The sequence below is a fragment of the Colossoma macropomum genome, unplaced genomic scaffold, assembly GCF_904425465.1.
Source record: "Colossoma macropomum unplaced genomic scaffold, Colossoma_macropomum, whole genome shotgun sequence".
In the NCBI taxonomy this organism is placed as follows: domain Eukaryota; kingdom Metazoa; phylum Chordata; class Actinopteri; order Characiformes; family Serrasalmidae; genus Colossoma; species Colossoma macropomum.
This window is the reverse complement of record NW_023494803.1, coordinates 40,287,926-40,308,754: the sequence shown is the minus strand read 5'-3', so window position 1 is coordinate 40,308,754 and position 20,829 is coordinate 40,287,926. Positions and strand designations below refer to the sequence as shown.

The 20,829-nt window shown below is 41.2% G+C and overlaps 1 protein-coding gene across 1 annotated transcript in view; it reads right to left on the bottom strand.

Annotated features, from left to right (window-relative positions):
- Positions 1-3,641: 3,641 nt before the first annotated feature.
- Positions 3,642-20,829, bottom strand: part of txndc16 (thioredoxin domain containing 16) — a 44,409-nt gene continuing 27,221 nt past the window's right edge. The window contains exons 16-19 of the mRNA XM_036593848.1: positions 19,571-19,709; positions 18,229-18,398; positions 16,896-17,086; positions 3,642-4,349 (exon numbers count right to left, since the gene is read on the bottom strand). Coding sequence (XP_036449741.1) covers positions 4,129-4,349; positions 16,896-17,086; positions 18,229-18,398; positions 19,571-19,709 — 721 coding nt within the window. The 3' untranslated portion in view covers positions 3,642-4,128. The remainder of the gene's footprint in view (positions 4,350-16,895; positions 17,087-18,228; positions 18,399-19,570; positions 19,710-20,829) is intronic.

Sequence of the window (20,829 nt, the reverse complement as noted above, 5' to 3'; positions counted from 1 at the left end):
ACTCTTTTGGGTTCTGTGTAGAACCATATCACCATTTAAGCATGCAAATAGTTTTTGGGTGTTCATATATATAACCACTGTCTTTACTAAAGAACTACTAATATAGAACCACTGTCTTCACTAAAGAACCCTTGAAGAACCATTCATATATATCATATATATTCATTCTGTGTTGTGCAGCTTTACTACTGTGGTGTTTATCGAGCTTGGCAGGAGGATTGAAGGGGTTCTCCAACTTTACTCTGACACCAATGACCCAATAACCCACTGCAGCATATCGAGATCAGGTTAAAATACTGGAGTATTTCTTGAAAGGCTGAACTTCAGCATGTTTTTTGGATTAACGGTCAGGTTTATTGTCCTGAGCTTCAGAAGCGGCGCAGGAAACTGAGCGCAGGTTTAATATGGACTGTAATTAGCGCAGACATGATGTAACTGTTTCCACAGCAGGAGGAGAACATCACGGAGAGGGAATTGTGGGAAAGAGGCAAGGACTCAATCAGTAAAACCACAACCCTCGTCAGTACATATACGATCCATACGCTGATGATGCACACGTGCTGCTCCTAATCACAGACCAGTGTAGACTGCATGTGGAGGTCACTGAACGTCTGGCACAAATCAGGCCTAACAACCACAGACATGATCCAAAACATACATTCTACTACAATACTTAAGAAAAATATCACATAAAAAGATTTATTCTTGCGTTTCACATGACATCACACTGTATAGGTGCCGCCATTTTGAGGACCAAATCAGGGATGCCTTTACTTCGCTATGATTCACCTGCAAGACGCGGCAGAAGCAGAGAGACGAGAGACACACAGACCTTTAATTCAGTGTTTTCACTCCAGGTTTGGAGACGCTGCACTGTATAGTTTAGTGTTCCTCTCTGCTGTTCACACCTCGTTCAGCTCAGGAAGGGATTAATTAGCTAATAATATCAGGTATTTTAACCAGGAAACCACAGTTATGCAGTGCAGGGGTTTCAGGACTGGAGCTGAACTCTGAACTAACTGCACTAGCAAACTTACAGAATCACGTCTGTCGAAACACGACGTCGTTTTCCGACCCACGACATTCAGTCTGATATTTAACGTTTATGTTTCTCCATTCAAACGTCATTTAATTCAGAAACAGAGAGTGAAGTTATACCGGCGGTCTGCAGCTCCATTAGGGGGATGACTGTTCATCTCTCGGCTGTTAACATCAGCTAAAGTTATCTAAAGGCCAGCATTGATCACATCTGTGTTAATTAGCTGATGTCGTTACCCTCCTATGATGACGGAGTGTTTTCTCCTCTTTATGCAACACCATGGGATCCTTTACCCACCCTGACGTGAAGAGCCGGTGGGCTTCTGTGCTTTTAAATGCTTTGAGAGACTCCAGGATAGGGGAGAGGGGCTGAGTATGAGATCAATATAAATGTCAGGAAAATAAATTTGGTAGCTTTCCGCCAGTTTAAGTGGGACCAGGAGTTGGGGGGGGGGAGGCTGTATAAGGATCGTAGCCTATTTTATAGGCTTTGTCGAGGTCACGTTTTTCTCTTCGAAAGTAAGGAGAGTATTTTTAGGCATCTTTCACCTCTAGTTTTGTGCGTGTGGAGCAGCGAAGCCAGAAATTCTGTCCAAAACATGGCGGCCACGACAGAAAAATCACGTGAAACGCGAAACCTGAAGCGCCAAACCTGAAGTTAGTGCCAGTAAACGCTGCAAAAGCATCTGAGCCTTTTCCGGTTTCATGTCGTTGTAATAATGAACAGCTGAGAACAGTTTAGAGCAAATTATCCTGGTGACGAAGGCTCGTTCTGCTGGTTAGTTTGTTTGTCATTCATGACGCACACGGTTCATTCATGTGGCATAACTGATTAGGATGTGTGCATGGAGCTCGCTTCAGATTAATGACAGATTTGACTCACTTATTTACACGAATGTGAACAATTAAGTTAGAAAGATCGGATCTGAGAACAATGTCAGAACAGAGCAATGAGGCCTGTACTGTAAACGCAGCCTTAATGTGGGACAAGGGAATAACGGGAGGCTGGTGTGACTGATGGAGAACAGGTGTGATGTGTGCCGACAGCTCGGTATGTGAAAAGACTCTAGAAGTGGGTTTACCAGAAATCCCAATACAGTGGGAGCTGCAGTAGTCTTAGCCTGCGTATACATGATGACAAATAAATAAATTATAATGTAAAGTGTCCTGCAACTCATCTGAAACTCAGCCGCAACAGGCGGCTCAACATTGTGAAACAAGTTTCGTGAAACAGACTATGAAAATGTTGATGTATTATGTAATCACGCTGAATGAGGGGGGGCTTTACACAGTGAAACCTACATGAAACCAAATTATACCTGAATTGCATTATGTAGTGTCCTGCAACTCATTTGAAACTCAGCCGCAACAGCTGCAGGAGGCTCAACTTTGTGAAACAAGTCTCATGAAACAGACAATCAAAACTCCATAATGCATAATGCATACTTAAAAACTTTCACCAGATCAGTGGACAAGAAAATAAAACAGAAGATGGTTTACTGGGGAAGACCACCCATCCCCCACAGGATTAACTCAAGGTTAGTCTTTTTTTCCATTTTGTCAGTAGTACCCTAGACAGATTTAAGACCACCATTAAGCTGGAAAGAAAATACAAGGATATAAAATTAGAATCATGTGGTGTATCAAAAAATGCAAACTGCCAATTCAGCTTACTAGTAACTGAATGTGTTGTGTCCAGCTATCTTTTTAATTGCTTCATGCAACTGTCAAGTTTCACGGAAAATATTGCAGGCAACTCACAACATGCAACGAGCTGTATGAAAGTCTCACTGTGTAAAACAAAGTGTGAGGTTACGAAAGGATGATTCATGGTTTCAGCATCTTTCAGACTGAGTAAGGGTTGAAGCAGTGTTGCGTTCATGCATTCATCTTCTAAGCCGCTTATCTTTCTGGGTCGCGGGGCTGCTGGAGCCTATCCCAGCAGCCACTGGGTGGAACGCAGGAAACACCCTGGACAGGCTGCCAGTCCATCACAGGACACACACACAGACACACGTTTGTCTTGCTATACATATGAGGATGTCCATAGGTTTCTATTGATTTTTGTGTTACTGTAGCTACTACACCTGAACCTAAACCTAACCCTAACATTAACCACAGTATCCAAAAGGCAATTTTCTGCTCTTTGAATTTTTTAAATAAAAAAGTAATCGTGGTGAAAACAACACATGCTCAAGTGAGCACCAGCAAAATGTTCTTACTTGAGCATTTCATATAGTCCTATCATAGTGAGGACATAGGGTCCTCACAAGTATAGCACTACAAGCACACACACACACGTACCCACCAACCTACCCACCAACCTACCCACCAACCTACGCACCAACCTACGCACCAACCTACCTACCCACCCACCTAGGGGAAATTTAGCATGTGTAACGGTGGGAGGAAACCCACACAGACAAGGGAAGAACATGCAAACACCACACAGAAAGGACCCTGGTTACCCGGCTGAGGAATCGAACCCAGGCCCTTCTTGTTGTGAGGTGATAGCGCTACCTACTGCCAGGATTGCCAAGATTTTGAATGTTTGTAGAGGGTTTATAAGCAGTGCCAACTGAATATTCAGGAGGTTTTGGAGAGTTTTGGGAGTGATAAGCAAAACTTTTTTCAGGAGTGAATTTAAGACGAATTTGGAGTTTGTCCATAATTTGACACCATTTAATAAAACCTTGTAACTTTTGTAATGTTTTGAAACTCATTTCAAAATGCCAGCCACTCTTTACACTGTGTAAACATGCAATTTTGAAAAACTATTAGACACTTTAAAAAGAAAAGTTTTTCCCCAAGAAACTTAGTAGGAACTTTTCAGTTAAGAATTTTTTTCCTTCTCTTATAAAATTGCTGGCTTGAGTAAACAAACTTTTCTTCAGTAACTGTCCTGCTCCGGGCCCCAGGTGTTTCAGTCTAATGAAGTGTAAAACAACCAGACACCAGAAAAGTTTTTTTGGCTTCGGGACTCAACTCACCAGTAATAACTCCATTATCCCACCTCCGTGTGTAAAATAATCCCATTCCAACAGGACTTAGTCTGTTAGAGTTCAGAGAGAGAGGGTTGACGGTCTGACTCTACAGTTCAGTGTGAGCAGGAGGTGTTTGAGGGTTAAAAGCTGTTTCTGTTTCTCCTCGTCCAGCTGGATTTCTCTCCTGCCCCCTCTCCGACCCTTTCTTGCCCCCAGGCTTTGTTTTAGGGCTCCGCTGAGCCGCATAACCGGGCGCTTCCTCATCCATAACGGCCAGGAAGTCGTAGAAAGGCACAGGGGGACCCCACGCTTCATCTGAGACCACACCTAAAGATAACATGGGAGAGAACTGTCAGGATTTCATCAACACAGATCTGTTAGAGTCTTTGTCCATATCTGTCTGGCCTCTCTTTTTGTCTCCATAAAAGCTGCAGTTACCAACAATAAAAAAACATGTAATTCTACACTGATCAGTCATAACATTAAGACCACCTCCTTGTTTCTACGCTCATTGTCCATTTTATCAGCTCCACTTACTATATAGGTGCACTTTGTAGTTCTACAGTTACAGACTGTAGTCCATCTGTTTCTCTGCATACTTTGTTAGCCCCCTTTTACCCTGTTCTTCAGTGGTCAGGACCCCCATGGACCCTCACAGAGCAGGTACTATTTGGGTGGTGGATCATTCTCAGCACTGCAGTGACACTGACATGGTGGTGGTGTGTTAGTGTGTGTTGTGCTGGTCTGAGTGGATCAGACACAGCAGTGCTGCTGGAGTTTTTAAACACTGTGTCCACTCACTGTCCACTCTATTAGACACTCCGACCTTGTCAGTCCACCTTGAAGATGTCAAGTCAGAGACGATAGCTCTTCTGCCACTGCAGAGGTGTTGATCATCCTCTAGTCCTTCATCAGTGGTCACAGGACGCTGCCCACAGGACGCTGTTGGCTGGATATTTTTGGTTGGTGGACTATTCTCAGTCCAGCAGTGACACTGAGGTGTTTAAAACTCCAGCAGCACTGCTGTGTCTGATCCACTCAGACCAGCACAACACACACTAACACACCGCCACCACGTCAGTGTCACTGCAGTGCTGAGAATGATCCACCACCCAAATAGAGCCTTGAGCCTCAAATCAGCAATATTGGTTTTCAAATCAATCATATAGAATTCCAAGCACCACAGAAGAGCTCGTCCTCACAAAGAAAACATGTTTTTCTGCTATTTTAACTGCAATAACCTATACATGAGTATGAAATTATATATATATATATATATATATAATATATATATATATAATGACAATTAAATGATGCAAAGAAAACAAATGCCAAATAAATATTATAAAATATGTAATGAAAGTTTCCCAGGAGTCGTGTCACTGGCGTAACAAAAAGTCACTTATTTTGAAATAAAAGTTACACTGATGACATCACTCGACTTCCTTTTACCTGTTTTCTGAGGATCTATGAAGAAAAGCTCATGGTGAGTCCACTGTGTCTTTCAGTTATCAGAGATTTTCTCATTTAGCTCATGATTTCATATGAAGCCTTTTAGCTGAAGTCACTGGTGTGACCGACTTGATGCTCTGTAGCAGCCATTTAGTAAAATGCATTTTTCATTAAAAATGTCTCTGGTGTTTCCTTTATTATGTGGAACACCAATGAGGATCAGTAACACCAGTGACTCCTATGGAGAGACAGAAAAAGTCCTATGATAGGACTATATGAAACCACGATTACTTTTTTATTTAAAAAATTCAAAGAGCAGAAAATTGCCTTTTGGATACTGTGGTTAATGTTAGGGTTAGGTTTAGGTTCAGGTGTAGTAGCTACAGTAACACAAAAATCTGTAGAATGACCCAACTAAATGATAATTAACCCAAATAAATAAGTAACAACTGCGTTAGTTTATGTTATTTTCATATTTAGTGTTGACTGACATTAACTTAAGCATTTGGCGACATTTCAATGATGATATGTTAATGATGGTCAGCTAACATAAGTAAATAAGTAAACAAATAACAATTGTACTATTTCTTTACAAAGACATGACGAGTTTTCACAATACAGCCTCAGCATCTCTCAGCATAGAAAACATCACTTTCTTCTCTTTTTTGATTTTTTTTTGTTTAAAATAAAGTGCTAAAGCTTCAAAGTGATTAAATGATTAAAGGGTTCTTTGCATCAGGAAAGCGTTTTTCAGGTTGATGGAAAATGTGCTGTAGACAGTTCTGCACAGAACCTTTTGGAAAAGGACTCTATACAGCACCCAAAAGGGTTTTCTATTGTTACAAGCTTGCCACCCTAACTGTGTAAGAACCTTTTTGAGTGCTCTGTAGAAACATTTTCAAAAAGGTTCTATATAGAACCATCCACAGCACATTCTCCGTCAATCTGAAGAACCCGTCCATGATGCAAAGAACCCTGTAATATTGCAAAGGGTTCTCTGAATGTTCATGGTTCTAAACAGAACCATTTTCTTTACCAAAGAACCCTTGAAGAACCACCTTTTTTAATTGTGTAGTATCTGATGTGTTTTTAATGTAACTGTTAGTCAACACTTACTGTGAAAACTACATTAACTAATGCGAGAAGTAAATGGAGACGTTTTTGGACCATTTCTGTTGGTCAGTTCATCATGAATTTTTGACAAAACATAAAGGGCAACTACTTTTTTCCAAATAATGTAAAAAAAAAAATAAATAAAAATGACAAAAATGGAGAAACTCTTTTTTGTTCCGACAGCAATGATTTGCTACTTGTTTACTTAGTGTTAGCTAATCACTATGTAGGTATGTCCGTTATGTGTTCACGTCAACAAATGCATTTCTTAATATTAGTTAGTAAACACTTTCTGTAAAGTGTAAAGTTTACACTTATAAGTTTACTAGTTATTAGCTACGTTTACATGCAGCCTAATAATCCGTTAATAATCCGACTAATAGCTCAATCGGAACAGAATGCGTACATGTAAACACCTCAATCGGAATAGAATACATCCGATTGAGGCCATTCGGAATACAGTTTCTATCTGACTGATCGAGGTGGGTAATCCTGTAAATAATCCGTTAAATAGAAGAATAATATCAGTGTAAACGCCTGTATCTGATTACATTCCCTATCAGAAAGTTTAAGTCCGTTCTGATCATGTTCGTCACGTCGTAGTGAAAGTTTATACCGTTCAACATGGCGGAGCAGAAACTGGTCTGCAGAGGAGACGAAGTTTATGCTCTGGTCTTTAAAAGACGGCGGTGGGACGGACGTCCAGCTTATGTGTCTCAGAACACGACGTCTTCCTCTCGGCCTTCTTTAATAAGGACATGTGAAGGACGTTTTCCTGAGTCTGACATCATTTTAAAGTGATTAAAAACACAAGCACTGCTCACTGCTGCTCATCTCACTCTGACTGGACTCATGTGATGCTTGTTGTCATGGTAACATTGCTGTGTATTTAGTCTTGCTTTGCAGAAAAAAAAACCATGCTTTTCATTTACGTCCGTGTACATATATAAGTGGAACGTCACGGCCATAAAGACAAAATCGATGCTGGGAAATACGTGTGTGATTATGAGCTGATGCATATTGTGGAGGTCAGTGTGGTCCAGCACTCCACTGGAAAATGTTCATCACATTCATAAAAAAAGACACAGCGTCACTAATCAAATATCTCCATCTAAATGACCCATGAAAGGAGGAAATGAGCAACAGCATGAAGGTCAGCAGTGCAGAGAGGGCTACTGTCGAAATTTCCACTGGATTTAAAGACAGAAAATAAAACCTACCCTGGTTTCCAACACGTTCAGCATCAGATAAGAGAGAGAACAACTACAACCTCTACTCCCCCCAAAACCACTCTACCAAAACCTACACAGACGCTCACAACTGACCTCCACAACACTGTAAAACCTGCACACAACACTCAGACACCACCACCCTCTGAGAAGAAACAGCACCAAATAATATTCATGTGTGACTCCAACGGGAAATATGTGGACATGAAGCGTCTTTTCCCAAACAAAAACGCAACAAAAGTCTGGACTCCAACCATATCAAAAGCCACTGATCAGCTATCGAGCATGGATCGAGAAGGAGTTCAGCACATCATCATTCACACCGGAACCAATAATCTCACTGAAAGAGGCAGAAACGTACCTGAAGCACTCAAACAAACAGCCATGAGAGCCAGTAGGAGATTCCCCACAGCTACAATCACCATCTCCACCTTACTACCACGACTGGACACACCGCAACACGCAATCAACAACATCAATGCAGACATCTACAGACTGTGTACACAGGTACCGAATGTTCAAGTAGTGCTTCAGACTGGGACGCACAACTGAACAGCTCTACTCATCCCAGAACCTTCACCCCAGCAGAGCAGCCAGAGACCCCAGAGAGGTTTTCAGTGCCTCCACCCCCACTCCACTGCACACCCCACATCACCAGCCTCTTCAAATCCGGAACAACTGGCCACCACAGCCTCAGACCACCCCTCATTCAGTACCACAGCCTGAGACCTATGCTGCTGTAGTGGCCCGAGGAACTCCACCTGCACCCACCCAGCTACAGTCCAGGCAGATAAGAGACTTTATCACCCTGCTCTGTCACAAACTACTTAACTAGTTCTACTTACTAGTGTTTTACTTGTATTTATTTATATATATTTATATAAAATGACCAAATTAGAATCAGCAATAAAAAATAACCAGTGCCCTCTAGATCATCCCATCACCATAGAGACACCAGAGGTGTCTGTGTGAACAGCAATATAGGCAAAGTAGTAGTAGTCTGTAGTTTACTGAACAAGAGATTATTAGCATATTTAATGGAACATAACGCACTATCAAAAGGCCAAATCGGCTTCTTACCAAAACAGGACAACAGATCATATTTACACCCTAAATACACTCATTCAAAAACACGTCCATCAGCAAAACAAAGGAAAAATATTTGCTTGTTTCATCGACTTTTGATTCTGTTTGGCACAATGGAGTAATTGGAAGAATAGTGCAAACTGGTATAGGAGGAAAAGTCTATGATTTAATTAAATCCAAATATAATGATAATAAATGTGCAATTAAATTAGGGAACAGAAGAACAGAATTCTTCAAACAAGGACGTGGAGCATCAAGGCTGTAACTTATCCCCAACCCTCTTCAACATATACATCAACAACCTGGAACAATCATCAAATGTAGGATTAGAACTAAATAAGAAAGAAATCAAATTCCTTTTATACGCAGATGATTTGGTCTTGCTAGCTCCTACAGCACAAGGCTTACAAAAACACAAACTTATTAGAAGATCATTGTCAAATTTGGGCATTAGACATCAACATCAACAAAACCAAAATTATGATTTTTTAGCCAGATCACACAAATCAAAATTCCAGACTATATTACAGCACACTATGGAATATAATTACTTAGGACTAATAATCAATGCATCTGGTAACTTTAGCAGGACTGGTAGAAAAAGCAAGAAAAGTATATTTTACTATTAAACGATCAATAAACACACTCAACCCACCAATCCAAATTTGGACGAATATGTAATCAGTGCAGTTCAGGACAAACAGAAACTGAGCTACACTTTCTCTCCTCCTGTAACAGATATAAAGACCTCAGAGAAGATTAGATCAGCTCAGTTTAAACTTATATCCCATCATTTAAGGAGAAAATGATTAAAGCTGAAGATTTGATACGCGTGTGTTTAGGAGAGACACCAGAATGTGTTGAGAGAGATTGGCTGGATTTTACAGAAGAATGTTCCAGTGTTTTTCACAGACAGCGCTGATACCCAGAATCACTGCAGGACTGATAGCAGCAGAAAATGCTGCTCAGATATCACAGGAAAAAGAGCAAAACTCAAATCTGCAAGTATCACAGAACTGCTTGTAGCTACAAACAACTATTTTCTCATAGATGTTTAATACTGACCATGAATGGGCGGTTCTTGTTGCAATTTTCAGCTCTTCACCTCAGGGGTGTCCAGTCTTATCCGCAGGGGGCCGGTGTGGCTGCAGGTTTTCACTCCAACAAAGCAGGAGGTCACCAGATGAAATGTTTGGAGACTAAGACTAACTGATTAAACGTGTAGAATCAGGTGAGCTGCAGCTTATTTGGAGTGAAAATCTGCAGCCACACCGGCCCTTCGCGGATAAGAGTGGACGCCCCTGCTCTACCTGCTGGTTTTATGTTAAAGAATATTAAATATTGCACTGAAAAGAAACCCGTATCCGTCGCATTGCTTTGTTTAACTCAAATGGTTTTAAAAATAAATAAATGGAAATAATAATATAATATAAAAATTGACAACATTCAATTTTGTAAGTTACCTGTAGTTATTTTTACTTCATCAATGTTACCTGGAATGCACAATTTAAAACATGATTTATGAAAATTCATTAAAATTGAGATGTCTGATTGTGTCTGATTGTGCAAATGGACTGTACATCAGAGACTGTAGTCAGCAGCACAGGAGCACCACAAGGGACTGGACTTTCCCCCTTTCTCTTTACACTGTACACCTCAGACGTCCAGCACAACTCTGAGACGTGCCCCATGCAGAAGTTTTCGGATGACACTGCCATTGTGGCTTGTGTAAGCGGGAGGGCAGGAGGAGGAGAACAAGACCCTGGTGAAGGACTTTGTGGAGTGGTGCCGTAGGAACAACCTGCTACCGAACACCTCCAAGACCAAGGAGATGGTGGTGGACTTTCGCAGGGCCAGATCACTCACACAGCCAATCTCTATTGAGGGGGTTGAAGTGGAGAGGGTTAAGACCTACAGGTACTGCAACTGGATGATAGGTTGGACTGGTCAGCCAACACCGACATCCTGTACAGGAAGGGGCAAAGCTGACTATATTTCCTGAGGAGGCTGGGATCCTTCAACATCTGTAGGAAGCTCCTGCAGATGTTCTATCAGACTGTGGTTGCCAGGTGTCTTTTTTATGCTGTGGTGTGCTGGGGAGGAAGCATGAAAAAGAGAGACGAGATGCGACTGGACAAGCCAGTAAAGCAAGCAGGGGTCAGTGGTTGGTGTGGAACTGGACTCTGTGGCTAAGATGGCCGAGAGAAGGACGCTGCACAAACTGCTCTGCATTATGGAGGATGATGGTCACCCGCTGCACACCATCATCATGGACAACAGGAGCATGTTCAGTGGCAGGTTGCTGTCACAGAGCTGCTCAACCGACAGACTCAGGAGATCCTTTGTCCCCAGAGCCATCAGTCTCTTCAACTCTTCCCAGTGGGGCCAGAAGAAGAAGAGAGAAGAGGGAAGAGGGAAGAGGGAGGAGGAGAGATGAGGACTGAATCTGAATCTCATGCTAAATCATAGGTCTATTCTATCCATCTGCACATGTGGACACCTTACTGTACATATTGCACTTTCTGTACCCCCTTATTGCGCGTCTTGCACATCTGGACACTCCACACCTGGACACTTTATTTCAGTACCAATATCTGCACATATTTATTCAGTGTTGTCATTATATGCTGTTACCTGCACTGCCTTTTCATCTCTGGTTATAGATATTATTGCAGATTTTTGTATATTTCTATTTGTATAAATGCCTGTAGACAGGATTTTTGTATTTATTCTTCTTTTTATATTGTTTCACCCTTATTATTATTACTGTCCTTTGTTGTGTGACTGATATTGGCTGCTAAATTTCCTTCGGGATCAATGAAGTATCTATCCATCTATCTATCTATCTATCTATATGAACTCTTCAAATATAGAGCAGTATCAGCCACAGCCATGTGATGTTATGGTATAGTGCTATGTCTAGTGTTTGTATGAAATGAAAAGAGCTGGACGTTCAGATGTGTGCGCTGTGATTAAGCAGGTGAACGGTCACAGAGGTGGGTGTGCAGAGCAGAGGTCACTCTCTGGCTCTGAAACAGATCCAAGAGCCTCACCCATACTTTTAAAAATAACGGCCCAAAACATCCTCGCAGCGCGTCGCACACTGCCAACTGACAGGAAGGTGTACAGAGTCGTCCGTTCGTCCTTCAGTGGACGCTCATGCATTGTTTACGAAGGTGGGAATAGTTTAATGTATTTTATAAAACGAATAGTTCCGGTCCTAAAATCTGATTGGCTGAGCTGCGTTCGAAGCCGTTGTAAAATCCACACCTATGACCGCCTAACAGCAACTGAACTGTGTATCACTGCGCCACGGCACGAAAAACCCTTGTGCTGTTAATGGAATGATCTTTGACTCTAATGCTGCTCACATGGAGCACCGAGTGCACTGATGAAGTAAGAACCCGGTTGTTTGTTTAAACTGAGTGGGCTGACAACTTATGTTCTTAACTAGAACTAGGCTGGTCAGCTAGCTAACAGGCTAAAAGATAGACAGGCTAAACAACTCCATCATTAATATCACAGGCTTGAATTAAAGGACTTACAATATGTTTCACTGTAAAACTACAGTATAAAAGTCTAAAAATGTCACTGAAATGTTTTACACACTTCAAATGTTTGTGTTTCAGTCAGAAGTCGCGTCAAATCCAGGCTGAATCCCAAACAGCTCTGCACTCCCTAAACAGTGTAGTCCCACAAACAGTGCATCATTTATCGAGTGTGGATGTGTCTGAGTCCCAAATGACTGTAGCTGTATTTTGCTCTGTTGGGCTGCAGGACCAGTATAAGGCTACGTTCACACAGCAGGTAAAAGTGGCCCAAATCTGATTTTTTTTGTTTGGCTGTTCAGATTATCTTTTAAATGTGACCTGTAAGCGACATCAGTCTGAACAGATCAGCTCCTAAACCGACCCGCATGCGCAAAAGAACAGAGCTTTACGTGGCTCGTCCAGAGGTAAACAGTCATGATGGCCAGTGAACGCCAGTCGCTCCCGGAGGATCAGTTTCGTCTTCGCCAGCATCACAGGAGCGAGTATAAAGTTCCAGTGGTTGACAGCTGGACTCATCACCCACAGTGTGTTTGAGTTCACCGTAAAAAGGGCTCATTATTCGGCCACGGCCACTTCTTTGGTTCGTGTCCTCGGATTCTTTAAACTGTTCTCTGACGCTGCAGCCTCGGTCTCCTCCAGCAGATTGATGGAGTATGTGTTGTATTTGGTTCTATATAGCAACAAAAAGGGTTCTGCTATTGTTCTTGATGCCAAGCTTGTAAAAACAGAAGAATGACTAATCGGAAGAACCATGTAAACAGAGAACAGTGTGTCTAACAAAACCACACTGGATTCAGCCATGTGTGCACAATTCATACTGGACATAAAGCGCAATATTTGGAAATTAATGGAAAAGCCAAAATTTCATAACTTACATAGTGCAACATACAGGGAGCAGTTTTGCCTACAGCTGTAATGTGGATATAAATGAAAGACACACTGTGCAGCTCTGGTGGGCTGAATATGAGGGACGATGCCGTCTGCGCTCAATAGACAAGGTTATCTGCCCAGTGTGTTTGCAGCTGTAGTGTATTCCAACCAATCAGGAGAATCGACAGCTCACCAGTTCACAGGTGGAATCAGGTGAGTACGGCGCACCGGAGGGGTCAAAGTTAAAAAAAAAAAGATTGGAGCAAACGTTTTGCAGTTCATACACACGTTTTCTTTTATTTGTCGTCATGATTTCTTAATTGGTTCCCTCGTTTTCTTTTAATCGTGCGCATGTTTTCTTTGTGGGTACGTTTATTTTAATTCCTGATCACGATTTTCTAATTTATTCTCTCATTTTCTTTGAACTGTGGTCATTTTTAACTGAACGCACATTGTTTATTTTATTTATTTGTGCGCAAATCAATGCAGTAGATTCAGGTCGCTAACAGCTCCCTGACACTGTCTGACGGGTTTTGATTGATCAGACCTAATGAGCATCTCTGTCCATTACCTTATTTCGATTTGGGGGGTTGTGAGGAAACTGTAGCTCCTCTTCACAGCAAGAAGGAGTTCTGATGTGTTAGATTGATGAGAAATTGGACTGAGATGCTCATCAGGTCTGATTTTGATTTGGGGGGTTGTGAGGAAACTGTAGCTCCTCTTCACAGCAAACAACCCACTGATTCATCTGTGCAGCTGCAGTTTGGTGGAGAAATAAAGGATGATGATTAACTACAATCACAATCTTCACTAAACTGCACTTTCCAGTGATTATATTTATATTTCTGCTCCCGTGACAAGCTGCGGTGTTAGGGACCATCACACAATTACAGGAAGAAATGATCAGCGTTTCAACATCCTTTCATATCTAGATTTAATCCATAGATCTATTAAACTCTCTCACCATTTGTCCTCATCCCACATTAATGTTTCTGTGTGTGTTTAATTGAAACACTGACGCTCATCATTTCTTCCTATAATTGTATGATGGTCCCTAACACCACAGCTTGTCGCGGGAGCGGAAGCAGCGCTAAGCGGCCGCACTGCGCCTACATTTCTGTCAAATATAATCACTGGAAAGTGCAGTTTAGTGAAGGTTGTGGTTGTAGTTTATTGTCTTCCCTTCATTTCTCCACCAAACTGCAGCTGCACTGATGAATCTGAGGGCCGTTCGCTGTGAAGAAGAGCTACAGTTTCTTCATAACCCCCCAAATCAAATCAGACCTGATGAGCATCTCTGTCTAATTTCTCACACATCAAAACCCGTCAGACGGTCTCAGGGAGCTGTTAGCGGCCTGTATCTACTAGAGAACGAATTAGAAAATCGTGATCACAAATTTTAAAAAAACCTACCCACAAAGTGAAGAATACGTGAGCACGATTAAAAGAAAATGAGGGAACGAACTAGAAAATCCTGATCACAAATAAAAGAAAACATACAAACTGCAAAACATTCACGTGAATTAATTCTTTTACCTCCATCCCCTCCGGGGCTCCGTAGGTGAGATCCTGCTCAGTTGGAATGAAAGCCACCATGTTGTCTATTTTGTGTCAACTTGTGCTAAACATCAGTGATCACTACAAAACAACAACAACAACAACATCTGAGCAACAGTTTTTGATTCACCGTGTATAAATCGCATGTAAGCAGCTGTTTGTACTTTGCTGGCGTATAAAACATAGGAAATATTCCACGGGAGGACAGAGTGATTCACACACGGCTGTAAAAAAGGCCATTCGTAATGTCAGAAGGATGAAACTGTTCTCTTAAACTGCAGAGAGCTGGCACGCCGAAACCGAAAAGGGCCCCGTCCCTGGAGTCAGAGCAGATTCAAGGAAATAACTGGCAACGATCAGACACAATTAAGGGATATGGTTACCCCCGGCCTCATAGGAAGCAGATGGAAGATGCTGCTGAGAAAGCGGCTCAGGTTTTTCGCCGGTGATGGAGGAGAAACTGTAAACGGGTAAAATGGAGCAGAGGGCCTTCAGGGAGGAGAGAGCAGAGTGGTATTTGGATCAGAACCAGCGAAACGTCACCATAGCTGACGGACAAGGCTGAGTAATGCTGATTTTTGTACCACAGTGAACAATGGCGATTGTATTAGCTGGTGCACGATGAATGAGGGCAGAAAGACGAGTGAATGGCCCACTGCGTTTTATGAACTTTCTCAAGAGCTGCAGATGACTGACCGCTGGCACAGAGGACGGGGTAAAGCACCAACCGGCACTGCAGAAATACAGAGACAAAAACTACAAAAAGGCGTGTCTGTGAACATACTGAAAAAGGGCCATTTGCACTGCATTACTAAGCATTATCATTGAGTTACTGAAGGAACAGTCCACCAAAAAATCTAATTTACTTCATTTTACATCAAATGTAGCCAAAGTAGTGTCTAGCTCATTACTTTAGCACTGGAACTCTGAAGCTAATGTAGTTAACAGGTAAACATATACCCACTAATCAGCATCATGCTACTTGCATGCCTAAATCATCAAAATTCACCTCAAACTCTGTGCTGTTAAAGGGCCCATATCCTACATTTTTCTGGCATTTTATTCCCCCCGAATGAATAAAATGCCAAAGGACTCTGCTGGTGGATCCTTCCAGACTTTTAGTCACCCACGATCCTTCATGCGCAGCGCAAAGCCAGCTGAAAATAGCCGAGTGGTGAGGTGCAGATTTTGACTTTGTAACACAAAGTAAAATGTAATTTAATGTTTTTAAACGTGAGATTTCAGCTTGTCAGCAAACCATGACGTGTTCATACAGCCTGCTTGGACCGGCTTGACTGTGTGCAAGTAATCGCTGAGGAGGAGCGTTCAGATACCAGTGCTATCAAGATCTCTCCTACACTGACCGCAGCCTTTCGCTTTAACACAACTCTACAGACGGAGTATAACCAGAGCTGGTTCATGAGGAGTCTGGCCACTTCCTATTTCCCCCAATGTGTCGAAAACAGAGGGCGCCGGCGAGTGAGTCCTCAATGAATGGGAGTAAATGGAACCAAATGGCTAAAAACAAAAAGTTAAAATAGTTTCTAATCACTCGCCCAGAACTTTCCTTTCATTTTAGACAGTAGAAGGATGGATTTCACTAAAAAAGCAACGAAATCTCACCTGTTTGTTTCCTTTATTCTACAGCAAACGGGTTTTGGGCAGCAGGACACTAACATTACTGCTACTGAGTGCTGATTGGTTGGCGAGCGGAGCAGCTCATTGGCTGTTGACGCTCACTGATGTCATGAACGTACATGAGGCGCCGTTATAAACTCCTATAACTCGAGTTTAAAAGCTCTTAAAAATATAACAGCAGTGTTAAATGTTTTATGCTGCTCTGTGTTCAGGAAATGAATGAATTCTTTTACATTAAAAATGTTTCAGCATTTCTAAACTATGATTTTGCTGAAATGCTCCATATTAACCCATTCATTTTGGACTCGCTCGGGAGCGCCCTCTAGACATTACAGAGTGATGATTCTCCTCTCTACACGTTTTCTGGTATTACTGACCTGCAGGCTGCTCCTGGCCGTCCTCTACTCTCTTCAGCCACTGGACGATGGTCCCGGCCAGCAGGGGGCGCTCTGAGGGGAAGTGAAACACCTCTCCTCCGGAGGCCAGCTGTGAGAGCACCAAAGCAGGTAGTGGAGGAACAAACCCGAGATAGGACTCTAGAACTGACCGTCCAGCAGGAGTTCGACCCCTACAGCAGATACACAACCAGATCAGTTAAAAACACTTTAACATCATCTTCACACATTACGCTGAATCTTTTCTCACTCGTTTCTCACTGAGACGAGAGGAGAAACTGTGGACTCTAAACCTTCAGTCCAGACCGGACGTTCGGCCGTTCGGGAGCAGAAGATCTGAATTTGAGGAAAAGTTACTATCGTAGGGTTTTTATTAAGAAAGAAAAGAATCCTTTACATTTTCACAGTTTTCATCATTTCTTAACATCAAAAACAGAAAAAAGACAGAAGTGCAGACTCAAACCTGCCCACGCAGAACTTCCTTCCTCCTTTCTTCCTTCATTGCCTTCCTCCTTTCTTTCTTTCTTTCTTTATTCATTTCTTCTGTCGTTCTTTTTTCATTTCTCCTTTTTTCTTTCTTTCTTTCTTCCTTGATTCTCTCCATTTTTCTTTTTTCCTTAATTTCTTGTCTTTCCTTTTTTCTTTCTTTCTTTATTTCTTTCTTTCCTCCTTCATTCATTCCCTCCATTTTTCTTTTTTCCTTATTTTTTTCTTCCTTCCTTCCTTTCTTTTTCTTTCTTTCATTTCTTCTTTCTTTCTTTATTCATTAATTCCTTCAGTCGTTCTTTTTCCCTTCATTTCTCCTTTCTTTCTTCCTTCTATGACTCCCTCAGTCTTTCTTTTTTCCTTAATTTTTCTTTCATTCTTTATTTCTTTTTTCCCTTCATTCTTTCTGTCTTTCGTTTTTAGCCTACATTTCTTGTCTTCCTTTTTCTTTCTTTCTTTGTCCTTTCTTCCTTCTTCTTTCATTCTTTTTTCTTTCTCTCATTCCTTCCTTCCGTTTTTCTCACTTCATTCCTTTTGTCCTTTCATTCTTTTTACCTACATTTCTTCTGTCTTCCTTTTTTCCTTTCTTTCTTTCTTCCTTCCCTTTTTTCTTACTTCATTCTTTTTGCCCTTTGTTTTTTTTTTTATTTGTTCATTTCATTTCATGGCTTATTATTATTCACTTAATTACATTTTTACTGTTTAGCCATTTCCTATAAACCTAATTAATCATGTAAATAATCGAAATTTTACTCCATTACTAAAATAATCATTAGTGATGCTCCCAGCTGTAATTAGTGTGTTTGCGGTACAGATGATTTGCACTCACAGGTGGATCCAGCAGGGCAGTGATGAGTCCAGTTGTCTGGTGCTTTGTGCTTTTTGGATCTCCTTCAGTGACTGGTCAGTCTCTGGACTCTCCTCCGCACCGACAAACAGCAGCAGCAGCGGCTTCCCCAGCTCCAAATACCACGGCAGGTTCTCTACGGTCAGCTCGGGCTGGACGGAGCGAGCGGAGACGAAAGATGAGCTACTGATGTCAGATTTAAAAGACAGGCAGAGAAATAAACGCTGTGAAACTGTCAAAGGAAGTTAATCCTGAAAACGGCCAGTGACGATTTTTACTGCCGTTTGCGTCAGAGGAGAACGTGTGAACCCTCGGTCTCTCTTCTCTAATGAACTAGAGGTAACATGATGAGTAATAGGATAAAACGCTCTGTCCAAACTTATCGCTTCACTAAAAGAGAACTCGTTTTCCCAGAAGAACTTCAAAGCAGCGATTCCTGTTTATGTCTCCACTTCTAGTTTAATCAAGGCTGATTCCTTAGCAACTTCATCATGTAGAATAGAGTAAATACCATCAACTGAGGAGGACATCAGGCTTTATTCAAAAGACTCAAGGTTAATCAGAGCTTTAAAGGCTCTAGTGGAGCTCTTCATTCTAATCACTCTGACGGTAATAATTGTGGAGTGATTTTAATCCAGTATGAATCTGCAGTGTGTGTAGTTTTACAGTCTGACAGTAATAATTGTGGAGCGATTTTAATCCAGTATGAATCTGCAGTGTGTAGTTTTACAGTCTGACAGTAATAATTGTGGAGCGATTTTAATCCAGTATGAATCTGCAGTGTGTGTAGTTTTACAGTCTGACGGTAATAATTGTGGAGCGATTTTAATCCAGTATGAATCTGCAGTGTGTGTAGTTTTACAGTCTGACAGTAATAATTGTGGAGTGATTTTAATCCAGTATGAATCTGCAGTGTGTGTAGTTTTACAGTCTGACAGTAATAATTGTGGAGTGATTTTAATCCAGTATGAATCTGCAGTGTGTGTAGATTTTACAGTATGAAGATAATAATACTGTTATATACTGTTTCTACCAGTTATACGGTATCTGTGCAGAAAATATAATATATAATTATATATAAGAATAATGTATAAAAATATATAAAAATCTTCCAGCACATTAAACTGATTTCCAGTTGAGTCTCCTAAAGTTCAGTTGCATTTTATAGATATTTAGTCAAATGTCCGTTAAAGACAGACTGAGCATCTACAGTGAACCATCTGTTGATCTAAATCTAACTGTAGTTGTCTCTGAAATCCCCCTAATGAACAGCAGCTGGGAAGATCCCAATAGAACAAGTTTGCTCAGATTAATTCACACTTACAAATGGATCCAGCGTGGCTCTCCGTATGTGTGAGACCAGCTCCTGTGGTGTGGATGAATGAAGGGAATGAGCTTCACGCTGAATTCCAGGCCCATGAGAGACCACGAGAGCAGGCAGCATCACAGAGTGCTCTCCAGCCCTGAGAAAACACACAGCAGCACACGCTCACACCCAGCACCCAGCCGGAGAACACATCACACCTACGGAATACGGTTGTGTGCAAAAGTTTAGGCACCCCTACTCAATGACATGTTTTATTGATTTGATTGATTTATTAAACAAGTAACAAGTTAATACGTCCTCTACAGAGAACTCACTTAAATATCTGCAAATTTTAGTGAACAGTTTCTATTTATTTGCTAAATTTAACATACTGGAAAAAACATAAAACATAAAATGTGTCATATTTTTTGCACAGCCCACATTTTATGTTTTTTTTTGTCTTTCAAATATGTCCAATTCAGCCAGAGACAGCAGAAGTGTGCTCTCTGTAGAGGATGTGTTCAGTTATTTTCACTTAGAAACATCAACAAAACGTGTAATTTGCCTAGGGGTGCTCAAACTTTTGCACAAGACTGAAGTTCGCCCAAAAAAAACATACAGAATTAATTCCTTCCTTATCCCAAATAGGTTCAGTCGGCCAAAACATGTTTGTCGCCTGAAGTTTGCTTCTTTAGTTTTGCACGAGGCTAATGTAGCTAACAGACAACAGAAGCTAATGCCTCTCCTGTTAGCACCGTGCTGACTGCCTGACTAAAGAAGGGTTCACATCGGTTTTTTTTGGTGAATTTTTAATATTTTATACTAATGATAAAAACTTATTCTCGGTTCATAATGCTCTTTTATTAAAGCTTTTGTGGTCCCATTTCATATTAAGTGTCTCTAATAACTGTGTAGTTACATGTGAACAACATATGCAACAACAATGTAACTACTAATGATTTAGTCACTGTTACAGATGGATTGCAGAACTACACCTTATGTAATTACACAAGTGTATCTTAATAGTTGTAACAGCTTAACATCCCCTTTAGGCAAAGGGAAAATGGATTATTCTGCTTTTTATTTAAGCAATGTTAACTTGTGACTGAACAAATGTTTCCACATCTGAAACACACTGTTAGTGATTCGAATACCAATATAAATCTAAAACAGGCTGTTAATGATTTGAACTCTACTCTGAGTCTAAAATAAGCTGTTAGTGATGTTAGTGATAGTTGTAACAGCCTGTTCTCTCTCATGTAATTACACAGTAATAA